General features: G+C 37.2%; 1 protein-coding gene across 7 annotated transcripts in view; it reads left to right on the top strand.

Annotated features, from left to right (window-relative positions):
* LOC127875983 (phosphoribosylformylglycinamidine synthase-like) overlaps window positions 1–18796 on the top strand; it is a 37419-nt gene extending 18623 nt beyond the window's left edge. For 5 of the 7 annotated variants that reach the window (XM_052420773.1, XM_052420772.1, XM_052420771.1 and 2 more), the window contains exons 13-24: window positions 1877–2008; window positions 3574–3804; window positions 4409–4589; window positions 5061–5144; window positions 5790–5945; window positions 6346–6456; window positions 9057–9214; window positions 9980–10184; window positions 11050–11265; window positions 14964–15113; window positions 16443–16610; window positions 17245–18796. In XM_052420773.1, the coding sequence (XP_052276733.1) occupies window positions 1877–2008; window positions 3574–3804; window positions 4409–4589; window positions 5061–5144; window positions 5790–5945; window positions 6346–6456; window positions 9057–9214; window positions 9980–10184; window positions 11050–11265; window positions 14964–15113; window positions 16443–16610; window positions 17245–17561 (2109 nt within the window). In that variant the 3' untranslated portion in view covers window positions 17562–18796. The remainder of the gene's footprint in view (window positions 1–1876; window positions 2009–3573; window positions 3805–4408; window positions 4590–5060; window positions 5145–5789; window positions 5946–6345; window positions 6457–9056; window positions 9215–9979; window positions 10185–11049; window positions 11266–14963; window positions 15114–16442; window positions 16611–17244) is intronic. The other 2 variants (XM_052420776.1, XM_052420775.1) reach the window with 2 other exon arrangements.
* The last annotated feature ends 1488 nt before the right edge of the window (window positions 18797–20284 follow it).

Below are 20284 nucleotides of genomic sequence, written 5' to 3'. Positions count from 1 at the left end.
GGTAATCACCCCCTGTTTTGACAACAATACATACGGAATATTACGCTAGTCAATTGTTCCAAGAGTTTGTATCACTCGAGTGGCTTGTGTGATGACGTATCACACGAGAGGCGGAGCCTCGAGTGTGATGCGAAATAGCACAAGCCACGAGAGTGATACAAACACTTGGAACAATTGACTAGCGTAACATTCCTTTTATTATATACAAAAACTAACGAAAACAGTTAACAAATGTATTTTTTACTCTATCAAAACTGAAAAAACAATGACTAAAACGGTACGCCATAGTTTAAGACGCGTATGAATACAGTTTATGTAAATTAACGGGTAAACATTCGAACCGGGAAAACAGGTTTCCGACACGCTTACCTTATTGCCATCGTTTATCCAATTTTTATAACAGTTAAGTTGACAACTTTAATCCGATGTTTATAACAAAAACATTTAAACGATATGCACTTCCACTTCTATTCCATGTCTTTATCGAAACTTAGTTTAAACCACACTATTTTATTGTATTCCTATCGAAATATACATTTATGCATGATAAACACACACTCCAAAATACGTTTCTGTTAAAAAAACACCACGTCCGACATTTCCTTACAGAGTTAAGATAAAACTATTGTGTTTAGTCACAGAAATGACGTCACACAATGTACTACGTAATATATTTCGTAATATAAAATATTTCTATTTTCGGTGCGTGTAATGTGACGTTATTAAATGGGTCAAAGTAGTCCGGCTAGTATGGTAATACGGAATTGGAAACAGCGAGTAGCGTAATACGGGATTTTTTATTTCAACGATTAATACAACATGTATTTTGTTAAAAGCATTTAACAGGTATATAATGAAAAAGGGTTTTTGTAAATTCAATAGTTTTAGCAAATATTTTCACCCCCTACTTTTGAGCTTAATTGGTTTTTCATCCCCGGTTTTTTAACTCAATTTAGGGGATGACATATATAATATAATAAAAATCTACTAAGGTTACTGTATTACTTATACAAATGGAATTCAAAAAGGTAACTGTACATAACAAACAATTACTGAATTTCTGATCAAAATTCATTCATTTTTGCGTTGAATAAGACAGAGTTTGTGAAAATCGCTGCACAATTGATGAAGGGCTGTTCAAAGCGATGCACCCCGTTTTCGAGTCATTTTGAGTTGAATACCTTGAAAATGAAAGTAGAAATCGGATGGGTCTACGAATAATTACAATAATTGCCCCAAAGATTGATAACCGCTGGAAAGACTGCCTTCTTTTCTTCATAGGACGGCATATAAACTATCCAGTACATTTTTGTACGGAAAATAACCAGTCTCAAAAATACGCCCAGTGTACATAAGAATTGCGATTCATGACGCAAGGTTTTTTATGGGAATTACGTTCTTAAATTTGTATTTGCGTTTTTGTGCTATATTTTAAATTTTATTACGTTTTTGGTTATTTTAATTGCGTAATAACGCAAATATGCTTGTTATCTATAGCCCTGCTTGATGCATGTTCATAAAGTGTTGTTCCAGATTAGCCTGTGCATTCCACACCGGGAGGAAACTCTCTGCCTAAATTAGATTTTCTCTTAGGAGAGACTTCCTGTAAACAAAAAATATCATACAAGTGGAAAATGTCCCTGCACAGGCCAATCTGAGACGACGCACTGTGCCCATGCTCTAAGCCCAGTTTTCCTGGAATGCAGCTCAATACTTAAACAATTTCATGAAAGGCAATAACAAACTGAGTGAAATACTATTTTGCTAAAATTATTCTCAATGTCAGTAGAAATAATTAATAAGCATTTATGCTTACTTTCCAAAATTTCTAATCTTGATGACACATTTTTCTTACATGTATTTTTTGTTAATAAAGGTTTTCAACTTGACAAGAGGCAAGCTTGTTTTGAGACCACTCTCTCTGCCAGAAGGACTGACGGTACGCGAGGCACTACAGAGAGTGTTGAGACTGCCATCTGTGGCCAGCAAACGTTACCTCACGAACAAGGTATGACAGGATGAACAATCGCATCTTTTTTATGCCCTGAAGGGAGGCATGCTATAATGGCATAGTCTGTCTGTCTGGCAGTCAGTGTTTCCTGCATTTTGTGAAGGGCTTAATTCGGAAAGCATTAAAGGGATTAAAAAAAATCATATACTAATAGAGGGCATTAAAGGGTAATACAGAGTACAAGAACCATGACTCTTTCATCATCATTAAAGAGTTATTTATATTAAGTTAATATTCTTGTGTGGAGCATTACTCCTTTAGTAATGAAGGTATGTCAGTAAAACTTTGTATTTTTTACAGAGGGCATTGCAAGGAAGTGCAGCGTGCAAGAACTACAACTCTCTTATAAGTGTTTGTGGTGTTATTGCCGTTTGGTTATTTTGTGTAGTCTGTTTCTTTTTTGCTGCATAACTTAGAAAACAAGGAAGGGTTTTAAGCCTTTCTCACTCAGAAGCAAAGTGAAAATGGCAATGTGCAAACAGCATAAAACAAGAATAGCCTGCAAGTAACTGGTAGTCTGTTCAGGTTTTATGCTGTTAACTGCAGATCAGTATCTATGGGTTGAAAATGAAGCCTTAAACCCTTTGCATGCTGGGAAATTTGTCGTCTGCTAAAATGTCGACTGCCGAATTTCTAAAATTAGCATGTCTTTCGATGTTTTTTCCAAGAATACTATCAGAATAGCAAACAGTTTGGATCCTGATGAGACGCCACGTTCTGTGGCGTCTCATCAGGATCCAAACTGTTTGCAAAGGCCTTCAAAATCTGGTTCCAGCGCTCAAAGGGTTAAAACTTAAGTCTAGTATGAAATGTCTTTAATTAAATTTAACTTTCTAAGGGACTACAAATGTTTCAAATAACGTATCTAAGTGGTAAAGGGTTAACATAAACTAAATAGAATGATTGAGGGGCTTGCTGGGGAAGTGCAGACCAACTATAGCTCTCTCATCATGATTTACAATTTATAACCCTGAAGAGAATTTTCTTTGGCAGAGCATATTTGGTATTAAATCTATTAAAAAACATAGCCACACATTGAACTTTGATAGAGGACATTCATAGGAAGTGCAGAGTTCAAGTTATTAATTAAATGGTTGTGGGATTGACTCCCTGCCTTGCTACATCACTTATGTGGGTATTGGTCATTAATTTATTTTTATGGCCATTCTCCGCTTGATTCAAATAGGGCTTATGTCAGTTTCTGGCATAAGTATGTGCACTTAGAACTAGTAAAGCAGCCTACCCAGGAAAAGTATGAGTTAGTAAATCCTTTTCCGCTAAGATATACACTTAGATATACAAGTTTGAATTCCCATAAAACATTTTTCTGTAATATAAGTTTTAAGGGCTACATGTCAACCCGTATGTACTAATGATAAGCAAACAGCATAAAACCTGAACAGACTGCAAGTTAGTCACAGGCTATTTTGGTTTTATGCTGGTTGCATGTAGCCATTTTCACTTTACTTCTGAGTTGGAAAGCGTTGACACCTCTGTGTTATGACTGAAATAAAAACAGTGAACAATCTAAGCAAACCAATATAATTCCAAACTATTTCCAGGTGGACAGGTGTGTGACTGGACTGGTTGCCCAACAGCAGTGTGTGGGACCTCTTCACACACCCCTGGCCGATGTAGCAGTTACTGCCCTGTCATACACTGAGAAAGTAGGGTCAGCCACGGCAATAGGAGAGCAGCCCATTAAGGGGCTCCTTGACCCAGCCTGTGGGGCCAGGATGTCTGTCGGGGAGGCGCTGACCAATCTGGTGTTTGCAAAAGTTACTGATATCAAGGTAAGATAGACATATGCTTTTTATAAGGATTTTGTGTCCAGTAATTAAGAGGAGGTTAAGGTGATTTGTTGTGTTTGTAATACAAGCACAATTAAATGTTTAACATCTTTAAATTCAGATGAAGAAGTACTATAGAAAAGTAGTCATTTAAAAGTCATGATAAGATTGTGGATAGCTTTTATATAACAGCAGTTTTAAGGCAACAACTTAATTTGCTCAGGAAAATCTCATGTCAATGGATAGTATGTTGTTTCAAAATTGAATGTATTTGATGTGATTGCTTTTGTCTATAAAATATCCTAGTTTGTCTATGGTATGTACATACGAGACATGCTCTGGAAAAATAGAGCTAGATGCATGTGCGTAAAGTGTCCACCCAGATAAGCCTGCGCTCACTGCACTGGCTTATCAGGGACGACTTTTTCCGCTTTTATGGAATTTTTTTATTTAAAGGAAGTCTTTTCTTAGATCAAGTTAAGGGGGAAAGTTTCGCCCCTGATTAGTCTGTGAGGACTGCACAGGCTAATCTGAGACGACACTTTACACACATGCATAATTGCATTAAGCTTAGTTTTCCAAAACCGAGACTCAAATACAATATCAGGACATCAAGTGCAGCGGTAACTGGATGTGGCCTGCCAAGCTGCCCGGGGAGGGCGCTGGGCTGGTGGAGGCATGCCGTGCCATGTGTGACGTCATGGGGGCCCTGGGCATAGCAGTGGACGGAGGCAAGGACTCCCTCAGTATGGCTGCAAGGATGGACAACAACACTGTGAAGGCCCCAGGTTAGGTGCTCCGTAAGCATTTTGGTGAAAATTGGGCTTAATTTAAGTGTCGTATCAGATAAGCCTGTGCAGTTTGAACTTTCAGCCTAGACTGGATTTTTGTTTAGCAGAGACTTCCTTTTATTGAAAAATTCAAATAAAGCAGACAGTGTGGACACTTTATGCACATGCATTAAGCCCAATTTTCCCAGAATGCGACTCATGTGATACAGATTACTTGTTGAAAACATATGAAGAGGTTAACATGATGACAGTGATAGAATTATGTATGAGGGCAGTGTTAATAATCATATCCTCTTATTGTGTTGATAGTAAATCATGCTGATTATGTTGAAAGTGTTTATGAAGATGATGGCAGTGCTGCAGCTGCTAATGACAATGGTGGTGGTGGTGGTGGTGGTGGTGATGATGATGATGATGATGATGATGATGATGATGATGATGATGATGATGACCCTTACCATGTTACAGGTACCCTGGTGATATCTGCTTATGTTGGTTGTCCTGATATCACCCTAACAGTCACACCAGACCTCAAGTGTCCTGACAATAAAGGTACATTTGCATCATTTAATACCAGTATGTTGGCAACTCATATCGGATAGGGTTAGAACTTGTTTTCCCATGGTATTTGAATCTGAAAATACATTTCTTAGTTTTAAATAGTGTATTAAAGCAAATTACTATACTTACCTTTCAGAGAAGAATATCGGCTTATTGTTTAGCTACCACTGGGGTTGGGGGGATAGGTGGGCATAGGTTACACTGTCCGTTATAACTAAGATTAAAGTTTTGTATATATACATTTATTCCTTATTATTTTGCCAATCCTTTTAAAAATCAACGCAGCTGTTTCAGGGTCCTTCTCAAAACATGTGCACTTGGATCTGCTTCAACCCTTAACAATTATGTTTCAACCTGCAACTCACATTTTTGTTGACCTTTTTACAGTCAGAGGCAAAATGAAAATGGCTATATGCAACCAGCATAAAACCAGAAAAGCCTGTGCGTAACTCCCAGGCTATTCAGGTTTTAGGCTGTTTGCTGCTCATCATTAGATGGAAATGAAGCATTTAAAACTTAAATTAAGTCAGAAATGTCTTAAATTTAATCCGATTCTCTTAGGGACTATAAACAGGTAAAAAATGAGTATCTAACAGGTTAAAGAATAATGCCTGAAATTTTAGTTATGATTTCCAGGTCAACTTCTCCACGTTGACATCGGGTCTGGTCCCTGTAGACTGGGAGGCACTGCTCTGGCCCAGTGCTTCAAGCAGCTGGGAACTGAGGCACCTGATCTGGATCATCCAGAGGCTCTTGTTGCAGCATTCCAAGTCACTCAGACGCTCATTGAAGGTTTGCTTTTTGAAGTTTTGCTTTTGAGTTCTTAGTGTGTAATGAATGTGTGTCATCTTGTAGTTATTAGAAGCAATAGGTTTTAAATGTGTATAAATGGCTGAAGTTAATTATAATTGACTGTTGTAAATGACTTAGAATGATAGAGTATCGGTTAAGTGTTAATAATTTAGGGATGTTTGTGGTGTGTTAATTAAAATGTACATATTTGTTTCACAGAAAAACGTTCAAAACCTCCCATGTATTATGTGCAAACCTTCAAAATTATAGGCTGGGTAAAAACTTACTGTTTCCACTGTCAGCATCAGAGTTTATTAGAAAGCTAGTTTCATAAGAAATGTTCTAGAGATTTCATTAGACATTAGAAACAAATGTAGCGCTTTGATCTCCTATATTGCAGAGAGGAAGATTTCATCAGGACATGACATTAGTGATGGAGGACTTATAACGGCCTGTCTGGAAATGGCGTTTGCTGGAAATTGTGGAGTGTGTCTGGATATTAAAGAACAAGGTCATTACACTGAGCCATAATGGTGATATATTTCAACCATCTATACCTTAATAGTCCTAATATTTCAGTTGTAGTCCCTCCCTAACATGAGTAGACAGCTACATGATGCATTCACCATGGACATCATTTCATCCCTCTGTTTACTGCAAATTCATTAATATGTATGTGACATTAGTTTTTATTGATTTCTGATTATACTGATTCAATAATTTAAGATTTTAGAACAACATCAGTGTGCTGCTTTTTGTGTCACTGGCTGTTCTGTCTTCATGGAATGGTATAGGCAATAATTACTGCAAATATCTTTTGTTATTTAACATGAGACCAACTCATAATGGCTTCATGCTCTCAACTATTTAATGGAATTTTTGTTTTAATGATGTCTGTTCTAAACAAAATCTAGTCTAGACAGATAGATCTTATCTGGGACGACACAACGCACATGCATTAAGACCTATTTTCCCTAAGCGAGGCTAATATATTTTGCCAATATTCAATGGCAAATGAAAATGCTATGCTAAGATACTTCAAATTCAAGTGTAAGGCTAAGAAACTTCTTGATTTTAGCAATTTATTTCAAAATGTCACCAGATTAGTCCAGTTTTCCACTCTGCCCTTTTTAGCAGTACCCTTTCATGATCTATGATCTTCCTCTAGTCATCTCTAAATCTGGTAAATATTTGAGTAGTCCTATAATTATTTTGGGTACTTCAAATAATAATCATATCATTTTCAAGTTTGGAATAAATCCAAAAGGATCCCTTGTTTTGTAACTTTAACAAGTACATTAGTACATTTCCTCATGTGCTTTGTAAAAGTTTGTATTGTTCACATGTTTTATTACACATAGAATTGTTCACCTGTTTGGTGAAACATTATTGTTTACCTGCATTTTTAACTGAGCGTTTTATTAAACCACTTATTTTCCCTTGTTTGGTAACACTATGCAATATTGTTGAATAAAATTTTAATCGCATTTCTTTAAATATATGTTTAGATTATTAACTGAATTTAAGTCTAGAATAAAACGTGTCAATGTTGTTTTTCAATGGTTCTCTCAGCCTTAGAAATTAAGGCTGTTTTGTTCAATTCCATATCACTTTCTTGTTTGCTTGCACTTTATCTTGCTTGCCTGTTTGGTTCAACATCATAGGGCTTACTTGTTTGTTTGTTTCCTTTTTTTGCTCTTTAAATGGTTCCCCTGTTTGTTTCAACTTCATATTGCCTTCATATTTGTTTGCTCTGCAAATGGTTCCCCTGTTTGTTTCAACTTTATATTGCCTTCATATTTGTTTGCTTTTCAAATGGTTTCCCTTTTTGTTTTAACTTCATATCACTTACATTGTACTTGTTTGTATGCACTTCAAACGAATTTTCTCTTAAAATTCATATCGCTTACTTTTTGTATGCTTTTTAAAGGAGCTATGGTGTCAGAAAAGGGCTTAATGCGTGTGCGTAAAGTGTTGTCCCAGATTAGCCTCTGCAGTTCGCACTGGCTGATCAGTCAGGGATGACACTTTATGCTTTTATGGAATTTTTTGCTTTAAGTTAGTATCTTTTTAAGAAAATCAAGTACAGTCAAACCTGAATGCAGCGGTCAGTCTAGGGAAATGATCAAAGTGACCGTTGTCCACAGGTGACCGTTGAATTCGGATCACAATTTTAAGAAGGTTGGTGAGTTGGTAGTATTACTACGTTGTTACCCCCACCCAGTCGTTTGCATACAGTGTAAAACAAATGCTCATTGCATTAACAAAGCATAATAACAGCATTAACTTACGCGTGTACATTGAATAATAGAGAATAATATCTTTTAGATTGATTTAATTTCATATTGTTAAATTAAACAATTACTTTATCAATGCTGGTATAATTGTTTACTCATGCATCTCATTCATTCAGTAAATAAAGCTTGTCACGTTCCGTTGACGTCACGTGACGTCCGTAAAAGTCTAAAAAGCAGATTCGGTGTCATAACCCGATTGTACGGTGTAATTGTACTGTTTTAATTCAAAGAAATAGCGGTCATTTAATTAAGCGATAATTACTTTCAACAAGTCATAAACTCTGACATATTTTCTTTTGAAGATACCCACACAATTATACCCGGAAAAGATACCTTCTCAACACCTTATAATTTGTTTACTCGCAGCGGGCTGCTTTTATAATATCATAGACAATTACCGCTTTCAGACGCTTTAAATGCAAAATAGACGGACAAATAATGTGCTGTGTTTTTCATTTTCGCGACTCGAGACGACTGACGCGTGACCGTTGATTTCAGGTCAAACATGAATTTTGGAGTGGAATATAGTGGCCGTTGGTCGTTATGGTCAGGTGGCGGTTAAATTCAAGTGTAATTTAGAGTGTTTTTCGTCGGGGGGATTCCAGACTGACCGTTGTCTGCAGGTGACCGGTAAATTCATGTGGCCCTTAGGTCAGTTTCGACTGTATATGCAGATAAAACGGACTGCAAGGCTGATCTGGTAAAACACATTACGCACATGCCATTAAAGCCTATTTGCCCAGAATGAGGTTCAAAGGGTTGCCAGTTTGGTTCAATTTCATATCACCTGCCTGTATGTCTGTATTCAATTCAGATGGTGCCTCTCCATTGGCGAGACTGTTCCACGAGGAGTTGGGTTTGATATTGGAGGTGAAGGACGCAGATGTACCGCATGTTATGGAGAGATACGCAGCAGTCAATGTGCCATGTTCTCACATTGGTCACAGTATAAAAGATGGACCGGATTCTGTGGTTTGTGGTGATTTTATTTGAGCCTTGTTTAGGAAAAACTTGGCATAGTGCATGTGAGTAAAGTGTCATTGCAAATTAGCCTGTGCAGTTCGCAAAGGCTTATCAGGGACGACACTTTCTGCTTTTATGGCTTTAAAGTTTCATGAAAATTTGCAAGAGATGTGGTTTATAGATTGTTCTCAAGGTTATTCTTTAATTTACACTCTTCACCTAGTTTTAAGCTCCTCTGTTTTCGGAGACAACCAAGGTATTGTCATAGCCAGCTCATTGTCTGCCGTCTGGCGTCTGCCGTCCAGGTCGTGCTAAAACCTTAACATAGGCTTAAAATCAAAGTGCTTCTGCATACTACTTTGAAACTTCATATGTAGATGCACCTTGATGAGTTCTACATGCCACACCCATTTTTGGGCCACTAGGTCAAAGGTCAAGGTCACTTCTGACAAGCTTTCATTTATTCAAAACTGCACACACAGCCGAGCATTGGCACCTTCTATGTGGTGCTCTTGTTATACTCATGTTACCCAAATTTGAGCCGAGATAGCATTGGGACAAATATTTGGTACAAGTTTCATGAAGATTTTCATCATGGCTTTTCATCAGCAATAATCTATATTCAAATTCCCCACATTTTAATGAAACCATCAAAACTTGTATACAAAAATGCAGTGGCTTATTGTGATTGTCTTTAGCCAACAAATACAAATTGGGTCATATAACCATGTAAGCCTTCCTTTTTTATAAACCACCATATGGTATGTGTTTCAGGTAAGCGTTAAATTGTTGGGCAACATTGTTCTGGAGGAGAAAATGGTTGTTCTGAGGGACATCTGGGAACAGACGAGCTTCCAGCTTGAGATGCGACAGTCTAACCCAGACACTGTCAGACAGGAACAGGATGGGCTGAGGTCAAGGACAGAGCCACCTTATCAGTTGACCTTTGACCCAGATATCGTGCACATCATTCCTGCAGGTATATATTGCTTGATTTTTATGCCCCCGGTAGGGTGGCATATAGCAGTTGAACTGTCAGTCCGTTTGTCTGTCTGTCTGTCTGTGTGTCCGTCCGAAAACTGTAACATTGGCCATAACTTTTGCAATATTGAAGATAGCAACTTGATATTTGGCATGTATGTGTATCTCATGAAGGTGCACATTTTGAGTGGTGAAAGGTCAAGGTCATCCTTCAAGGTCAAAAGTAAAAAAATACAATCCAAGGGAAGAAATAAGCTTTAAAAGGAGATAATTTCTAAACCTGCCAAATGATATATTGAAATTTTATTCAAAGCGGCGCACACATCTCTTGTTGATCCTGATATTGTGCAAATTATTCCTGCAGATATATTTAGCTTCATCTTTAAGTTTTACATGTTGAAAATTATTCATATAGGTAAACACCAATCGACCTTTTACCTAGATATTGTGCAGATCATTGCCACATGTGAAAAATTATTGACCTTTCACCCAGATAATGAATACATCATTTCCACAGGTATTTATCACTTGACCTTTGACTCAGATATTGTTCACATCAATCCTGCAGGTATTTTTTGCTTGACTTTTGACCTAAATGTTAAGCACATCATTTCCACATGCACACATTGCTTGACCTTATATTAGTTTATATCTTATATCAACCTGGTAATGCCATTTATGCATGAATGTATTGAGGTACCGCTACTAACAACATATTAATTTTTGTACTGGAAGCAATATAAATTGATTGAAGCAAACCTCAGTTTACTGTATTGTCTCATTATACCCTTGCAGCAGTTTTATGTAAAATTGGTTGCAATACAGCAACGCCTCATCTAGCAGCCATAGTTGATCTCCCCTAGGTTTTGCAGGCAAGCAGTGTCCCAGGGTAGCAATCCTGCGTGAGGAGGGCAGTAACAGTGACCGTGAAATGGCCGCAGCATTCATGATGTCTGGCTGTGAGGTGTGGGATGTGAACATGCAGGACCTGGTGTCAGGGGCAATTACTCTTGACCAGTTCCACGGGCTGGCGTTTGTTGGGGGCTTTAGCTATGCAGATGTTCTTGGCTCTGCAAAAGGTTTAACTTTTAATTATGCCCCCTTTCGAAGAAGAGGGGGTAAATTGCTTTGCACATGTCGGTCGGTCTGTCGGTATGTCGGTCTGTCGGTCCACCAGGTGTTTCCGGATGATAACTCAAGAACGCTTGGAGCTAGGATCATGAAACTTCATAGGTTCATTGATCATGACTCGCAGATGACCCCTATTGATTTTGAGGTGACTAGGTCAAAGGTCAAGGTCACGGTGACCCGAAATAGTAAATGGTTTCCGGATGATAACTCAAGAACGCTTAGGCCTAGGATCATGAAACTTGATAGGTAGATTGATCATGACTTGCAGTTGACCCCTATTGATTTTCAGATCACTAGGTCAAAGGTCAAGGTCACAGTGACCCCAAATAGTAAAATGGTTTCCGGATGATAACTCAAGAACGCTTAGGCCTAGGATCATGAAACTTGATAGGTAGATTGATCATGACTCTCAGATGACCCCTATTGATTTTCAGATCACTAGGTCAAAGGTCAAGGTCACGGTGACCCGAAATAGTAAAATGGTTTTCGGATGATAACTCAAGAACGCTTATGCCTAGGATCATGAAACTTCATATGCAGGGTTCGACACTAAGGCACGTCCGACAGACATTGTCTAGTAAGATCGGTGGTCGGGCTAGTAAAACTGTGGGCTAGCTTGTCCGACTGGTCGTACATAAAAAAAATCTATACTGATTCAAATAACTATAACTAACCGAAAACCTTTTTCTCTTAATGTGTAAAATAACTCTCGTATCCGTTATTTACATCAGAACAAAACTAGCGTATATAAATAAACGCGGAGCATTCACGTGATTCATTGCTATTTTTAGACGCGAAGGAGAGCTTCCTGCAGAAATTGCTTGTTTCCATTGGTCAAGTTGTCATGAATATTAACGAATTTCTGCAGTGTCTTAGAACTTTACATCATGTTTTTACGACTTCTATCGAAAATCTGTATCATCAATGTAAACATTTTGGCGTAGCAGACGAGAAGTGTTATTTAAAGAATGGCTTTGTTCAAGATTGGATTTTCGTCCGACAAATGAGTTAATAAAGAAGAATCCGATGGTAAAACTGACACAGATTATGATGGAAAAGGGGTCTTGGAGCTGTGGTAGCATGGAGCACAGCGGTCAAGGTGGCCAGAATTTGATGACGTTGAATAAATGTCACCTGCTGTACAGACATCATTTGTTTAACTGGTGATAAACAGTGAAATTATAACAAACAATTTATGTTATTAAATAGTTTTATTTTATTTTTTACTCTGTGCATCAAAATAACTTTCTTGTGTTCACTAATTATTTACTGATAAAACCTGATTAAACATTTACACAACACAATTGTGTTTATTTGCTATGCCATTTATGGTCTAGTAGACATCAGATTGGGGCTAGTACATTTTAAGAGGAGCTGGTCCGATGGTCTGGCTGTAAAAAAAGTTAATGTCGAACCCTGATATGTACATTGATCATGACTCGCAGATGACCCCTATTGATTTTCAGGTCACTAGGTCAAAGGTCAAGGTCACGGTGACTCGAAATAGTAAAATGGTTTCCGGATGATAACTCAAGAACGCTTATTCCTAGGATCATGAAACTTGATAGGTAGATTGATCATGACTCGCAGATGACCCCTATTGATTTTTAGGTCAGTAGGTCAAAGGTCAAGGTCACCGTGACCCGAAATAGTAAAATGGTTTCCAGATGATAACTCAAGAACGCTTATGGCTAGGATCATGAAACTTCATAGGTACATTGATCATGACTGTGAGATGACCCCTATTGATTTTCAGGTCACTAGGTCAAAGGTCAAGGTCACAGTGACAAAAAAACATATTCACACAATGGCTGTCACTGCAACGGAGAGCCCATATGGGGGGCATGCATGTTTTACAAACAGCCCTTGTTTCATAAATATTTTTAGCTCAATTGCATGGAAAGCTGAAGGCTTATTGAAATGCTCTTGAGTCTATTTCCTGAGTAGAACCAGTACTTGGTGTATTTGGGGAAGATTGACAGAACACTCTCACAGTGGGGATCAGATAATGACCTCCTGGAAGCTAGGCAGACATCATGTCCACTACACCATGGCGTCCTTTTTCATTGGAGTTACTTTTATGAGTTGCCTTGTGGTGTAAACAAATCATCTTGTTTCTAAATTGTTCCACAATATGAAAATAGCAAGTACATAAAAACATCTATTTATTCATTTTATTTCCTTAATATGACAAAGCAAAATTGCCTGTGGCTAAGTCAAACTGCGTAAAGAAAATTAGCAACTGTTTGTTTTGCTCATGTTTTCATGTTTATTTGTTCACACGATTTTATGTTGTTGTAAGACTTGTAATGCAGTCCATTAACACATCTCAATAAACATGAAGGAAAATAATAAGAAGAATAAGAACGATTTAAAGAGATTAAGCAAACTATTTGTAAAATGTCTTATAAGTCCTGTGATCAAATGAATTCAGAAACATTTCTTGACAGTTTTAAAACTAAACCATGTTGCTATTAACTTGTAACCTTATTAACCTGAAGCATTTGTTTGAATTTGGAAACTTGTAAGTGATATTTAAATACCAGAAAGTGCACCCTATTTTTCATTAAATGGGCCCATTTACCAATTTTCAAGGTTTTAATATGTATTTACTACATAAATAAAGATTCAGATATACAATATTATATGAGCCCCCCCTCTGGGGAAATGGGGTTTAATGAATGTGCATAGTGTCATCATAGATTAGCCAGTGAAGTTTGCACAGGCTAATCAGGAGCTCTTTCCACCCAAACTGGATTTTCACTAAGACAGGACTTTCTTTAAACAAAAAGTACTATACAAACAGAAAGTGTTGTCCCTTATTAGCCTGCGCAGGCTGCTCAGACTTATCTCGGACACTTCTTGCACATGCATAGAAGACCATTTTTTCAGAGCATGGCTCATATTTTAAAAGCATTAAGGCGTGATTAACAAGCTGCCTGGGATTGGAATTACACCTTTTGATAAAAATTATGTTTTTATGAGCTCTAGGATTAAATTGCCTGTTAAACATTTTTTGGCCACAAATATCATCAATTTGCCAATTTATGTTTATTAATCCCAAGAGAAATGATGGTAAATTATTCAGGTGAATCTTGTTTTGGGAAAACAGGGCTTAATGCATGGGCGTAAAGCTTTTTATGCCCCCAGATTGAATGATCGGGGGTATATTGTTTTTAGCCTGTCTGTCTGTCATTCTGTCCCAAAACTTTAACCTTGTTTAAAGTTTTGCAGTAACTTTTGCAATGTTGAAGATAGCAACTTGATATTTGGCATGCATGTGTATCTCATGGAGCTGCACATTTTGAGTGGTGAAAGGTCAAGGTCATTATTCAAGGTCAAAGGTCAAATATATGGCTTCAAAGCGGCGTAAAAGGGGGCATTGTGTTTCTGACAAACACATCTGTTGTTTGGATTTTTTTTGCAGGAAGTCTCTTATTAACAAAATCCAGTTTAGGCGGATAGTGTTCTCCCATATAAGCCTGTGCAGGCTGCACAGGCTAATATGGGCTGACTCTTTACACATATGCATGAAACCTAGTTTACCAAGAACAAGGCTAAGCTCAATGTTTGAACAGCTTTAGGAGCACTCACAGTTATCTCAGTTTTTCCATACTGTGACTCAAGGTCATTGGTTACATTCTAGGCTGGTCTGCAACGGCCCTGTTCAATGCCTCTGTGCGAGAGCAGCTGCTGGTGTTTCAGAGGCGGGAAGACACGTTCAGTTTCGGTGTGTGCAACGGGTGTCAGCTGATGAGTCTGTTGGGATGGGTGGCCCCAGATGTTGGCGACGAAGGTATTATATGGATCGCAATATGAGAAAATAGGTTTTAATGGATGTGCATACAGTTTTGTCCCAGATTAGCTTGTGCAGTCTGCACAGGCTTATAAGGGAAGATACTTTCCGTCTGGACTGGTTTTTTTAGTTTAGAAGTGAGTTTCTTTAAACAAAAAATTCAATAAAAGCCAAAAGTGGTGTCCCTGATTAGCCTGTGCAAAGGCAGAGGCTAATCTTTGAAATACTTTACACACATGAATTTAGCCTGTTTTTCCCAGAGCAAGGCTAATATTGAAAATCTGTTTTCTTTTAAAGTTTGTATGTATGATTTTCATTTCAACATCACATTTTCTCATACTATTAAGTATGAACAAAGAAAGTTGAATACATTGCAAAACAACAACAACAACAGATATTTGTGCCACATTTCAAATGTTGTTGTATTAAATAAACATCATCAATTTTTTTTTGCACTCATACCTTCACTAAACTTGTTTGTTGGACAAAGACAAACAGTGTGACTTTGTCTTATGAACACAACTGCGCAGCCACAGAATTTAGTATTTTTCTATTATTGTACATGGCTTATATTCATAATTTTTTTACTGAGATGAAAAGGCTATTATAAATGAAAAAATAAATCTTGTGTTACATCATTTAGATCTACAATGAACTTATATTCTGTTTAAAATTTTCAGTTTGTTGTCATTAATTTACAGTTTCTGAAAAACTATGAAGATTGTGCAAAGCCATTTTAAGTCTGTCTGATACACCTCGGACAAAGTTTGAATAACAACAAGGACATAAGATTTCCACTACATTTTTTGGCTCGACATTGTCTTAGCAGTTTTCTTACATCAAACTGAAACATTTCCATTACGTTTGTGATTCAGTGTGAACACCAGTTATTAAGTTTGTATCAGTTGCACCCAGTAGTAAACTTTCACTTGGTAAAAATAACTTGGGAAGCTATAAGATCTATAGAAGGTTTGCAAAAAAAGAAGAAACACATTAAAGAAAATTTTAAATAAACAGCTCTGGGAAAACGTGGTTTAATGCACATGGGTAGTGTATCCCAGATAAGCTGCAGTCTGCACAGGCTAATCAGGGATGACACTTTTCACCCAAATCGGATTGTTTCTAATTAGAGACTTCTTTTATGAAATATACCTTAAAAGCAGAAAGTGTTGTCCCTAGTGTGCAGGCTGATCCAGGGCACCACTTTAAGCAGATTCATTAAGTCCCGTTTTCACACAGTGATGCTCTATTTGGTTTTCAGATGAGGTACTTGTAAAACTTACTTGAAGTCTGCCCTTAATTTTCACTGTCTTTACTGTATGTTACAAGTTGATCGTTCAGATGACACACAACCATGTCAAGGCGTGTTTCTGGACCACAATGACTCAGAGAGGTTTGAATGTCGCTATGTCACAGTCCGTGTGAACAGAAGTCCTGCCATCATGTTTAGAGGCATGGAGGGCTCCATGTTTGGAATGTGGAGTGCGCATGGAGAAGGTAAATAGGGCTTATAAATGTTTTAAAAGTTCTGTTATAGCAAAACTTAATGCATGTGCATAAAGTGTGCAGTCCCCACAGGCTTATCAGGGACAACATTTTACGCCAAAACTGGATTTTTGTTTAGGAGAATCAAATCAACTTAATTAACCAATTTCTATTTGTTAATCTAGGATTGAGTTAATAAATCAATTTTTTTGTATAATTCAAATATTATCAAATCCACAACTTTCAAAAGTAAGGGAGGATGTATCCTGAAATCACCATCAATCCGTCTTTTTCGTTGTAGAAAACCAACTTATTTGACAAAGTTCCCCTAATCTTTTAAGTGAACAACAATTTTATTAACAGTCGCATATTTCTTCATAATGTGATGTTGTGCATTTGCAGATTGTATTGTCCTATGTTAAATGTTACTAAAGTTATGCCCCCTTTTAAACTTACGGTTTCTTCAACAAGATTATTATTATTCATACTCAATACTCATACATGCAGTGTCTGGATGTCAGTACTGTGACATGCTGTAACATTAAGTTTTTTCAAGCACACTTCAATATTCTCAATTAGCATTAAAGGGAAAATGGTGTTTAAATCGGAAACTGACACTCATCACTATTCTCAATTCACGATACAGGGAAAATGGTGTTCAAATCCCACACAGTGTACCACAGCGTCAAGTCCAACAACCTCATTCCCCTGAGCTACGTGGATGACGCAGGGAAGGCAACCATGGTGTATCCCTTCAACCCAAATGGCTCGGTGGAAGGGGTTGCTGCCCTTTGTTCCCCGGACGGCCGACACCTAGCCATTATGCCACATCCGGAGCGAAGCTTCCAGATGTGGCAGTTGCCGTGGATACCAGAGGGTATGAAGGGATCGCTGGACGCATCGCCATGGTTGCAGATGTTTCAGAACGCATTTGACTGGAGCGTGCAGAAGATCAATGAATGAAATCGCAAACCTTATTTTTTTTTGCTATTAAAATTTTGATTGTCTTCTTATCAGGCATGTACTGTGGAAAGTGATCCCCACTCTAGGAAAACAGGTCTAAATGCTTATGCTTTAATTGTGTCCCAGATTAGCCTTTGTCGTCCACACAGGCTAATCAGGGATGACACTTTCTGCTTTTATTCTATGTTTTGTTTAAACAAAGCCTCTTATTAGCAAATAATCCAGTTTAGGGGGAAAGCGTACTCCTTTATACCTGAGGGAATCCATGGGAAAATCTGGGACAACACTTTAAGCACATGCATTAAGGCCTGTTTTCCAAGTGTGTGACTCAAATATTAACATTTTATGGCTATTATAGTTTTAAGCTCATCTATTTTTTGAAAAAAAAAAAGAGCTATTGTCATCACCTTGTTGTCTGCGTCTGCCTCGGCATCCGGTTAAGTTTTGCGTTTGGGTCCACTTTTCTCATAAAGCATCACTGCTATTTATCAAACTTGGTACAGTTACTTACAATCATGAGGGGACTGGGCAGGCAAAGTAAGATAACTCTGGCGTGCATTTTGACAGAATTATGTGCCCTTTTTATACTTAGAAAATTGAAAATTTTGGTTAAGTTTTGTGTTTAGGTCCATTTTATTCCTTACGTATCAAAGCTATTGCTTTCATACTTGCAACACTTACTAACTATCATAAGGGGACTGTTAAGGCAAAGTTATGTAACTCTGAACTGGCATTTTGACATAATTATGTGCCCTTTTTATACTTAGAAAATTGAATATTTGGTTAAGTTTTGTGTTTAGGTCCACTTTATTCCTAAAGTATCAAAGCTATTGCTTTCATACTTGGAACACTCGCAAACTATCATAAGGGACAGTAAAGGACAAGTTGCATAACTCTGGTTGTCATTTTTACGGAATTATGGCCCTTTTTTGACTTAGTAACTTTGAATATATGGTTAAATTTTCTGTTTAGATCCACTTTACTTCTAAAGTATCAAGGCTGTTGCTTTCAAACTTTAAATACTTTCATGCTATCATGAGGGTACTGTACCTGGCAAGTTGAATTTTACCTTGACCTTTGAATGACCTTGACTCTCAAGGTCAAATTATTAAATTTTGCTAAAATTGCCATAACTTCTTTATTCATGATTAGATTTGATTGATACTTTGACAAAACAACTCTTACCTGACATACCACAATAGACCCCACCCAAACCATCCCCCACGCCCCTTCGAAGCCCCCCCCCCCCATTTTTTTTTTTTTTTTTTAAAGATCATCTAATAAATGACCACCACACCCTCACACTATACCCCGCCCAACCCCCCCCCCCCAATTTTTTTTTTTAAACATGTTTTTTTTTGCATTTTTGGAAGAAAATGTAATAAATGAGCACACCCCCACACTATGCACCCTCTCCACATTACCCCTCCCTCCTTTGTGGTTGAAATTGAGATAGGTCCCTTTAAAAAGAAAAATAGATGAGCGGTCTGCACCCGCAAGGCGGTGCTCTTGTTAATGTTCTTAATGTTACAATAGATTTGAATAAAATGATTGTCTTATCAGCATGTTCTGTTGATACGGGTCATTTGTAAATCTTTATTGTTCCTTTTTTGAATTCAAGCACATTTTGAATAGTCAACGTATTTGTCATGAAATTGCATGAACATCACACTGTCCAGACTGTTGAAATTGAAAGGAAATTTATTGTTTCAAAGTGCTGATAGTTTTTGTACAATTATGTATACGTTTTTCGTATTTTATTATTGGGTTGTAAAAACCAGATATATCAGACTTTTGTTATTCAAAGTGTCTTTAATATGTTTGTGAAACAGTTTAAAATATTTGTTTAGCTCTGCCTTTTCTTGCAAAAAGAAACAAATCAGTTTTTATTACTCATTTATTATGTGATTTCCTGTTTTATCAAAGCCTATTAAGTATGAGCCGCACTCTAGGAAAATGGGGCTTAATGCATGTGCGTATAGTGGCATCCCATATTAGCCTGTGCAGTCTGTAATTTTAATATAAAGGACATCTCTTCTCAACAAAAATCAAAATTAAATGAAAAGTGCCATCCCTGAACACTTCATCAGTTCGCACAGGCTTATCTGGGATGACATTTTATACACATGCATTAAGCCCCATATTCAGAGAGAAAAGCTCATAAAAATAAAAGGATTAATTTTAACAACATCCCATAACTATAAGGATAGGCAGAAGCAGACACAGACTTGTACAAATGTTACTTGATATATTAGCATATGGTTAAGTGGCAATTGATAGCCAAGTATTTTTGACAATTGTCTTCATCGCCTCTTTGCAAACTGATAAATAAAAGATAACACAAGTAGGATGGAGTGTTAATTTTCTTTTCATGCTAACCATTCCCTCTGCTTGTGCTGGTGCAGATGTACCCTTCCCAAAATAAAATATGCTTTTTACCATAATACGCTTCAAAACGTGTTTTTTTTCAGCATTTTTAACGATAAGTGTATTTATTCTGCATTTTTTTCATGAGTAAGTGCGCTAAAGTGTGTTTTTTCTGTATTTTTATAGTGTATCTTTTGTAGACAAAGAGTATCTTTTTATGCAAGAAGTGCATTTTTGTGCATTTAAGTGTATCTTCTTATTGGCCAAAAAAATACCCTTTCTGTACAAGTGAATTTTTTTCAAACAAAGTTTTTTTCTAGTGTTTAGACAAAGTGCATCTTTTTATGCAAAAAGAG

This window comes from Dreissena polymorpha, chromosome 4, assembly GCF_020536995.1.
Source record: "Dreissena polymorpha isolate Duluth1 chromosome 4, UMN_Dpol_1.0, whole genome shotgun sequence".
Classification (NCBI taxonomy): Eukaryota; Metazoa; Mollusca; class Bivalvia; order Myida; family Dreissenidae; genus Dreissena; species Dreissena polymorpha.
The sequence above is the reverse complement of the archived record's forward strand: the minus strand, read 5'-3'. Positions and strand labels throughout refer to the sequence as shown.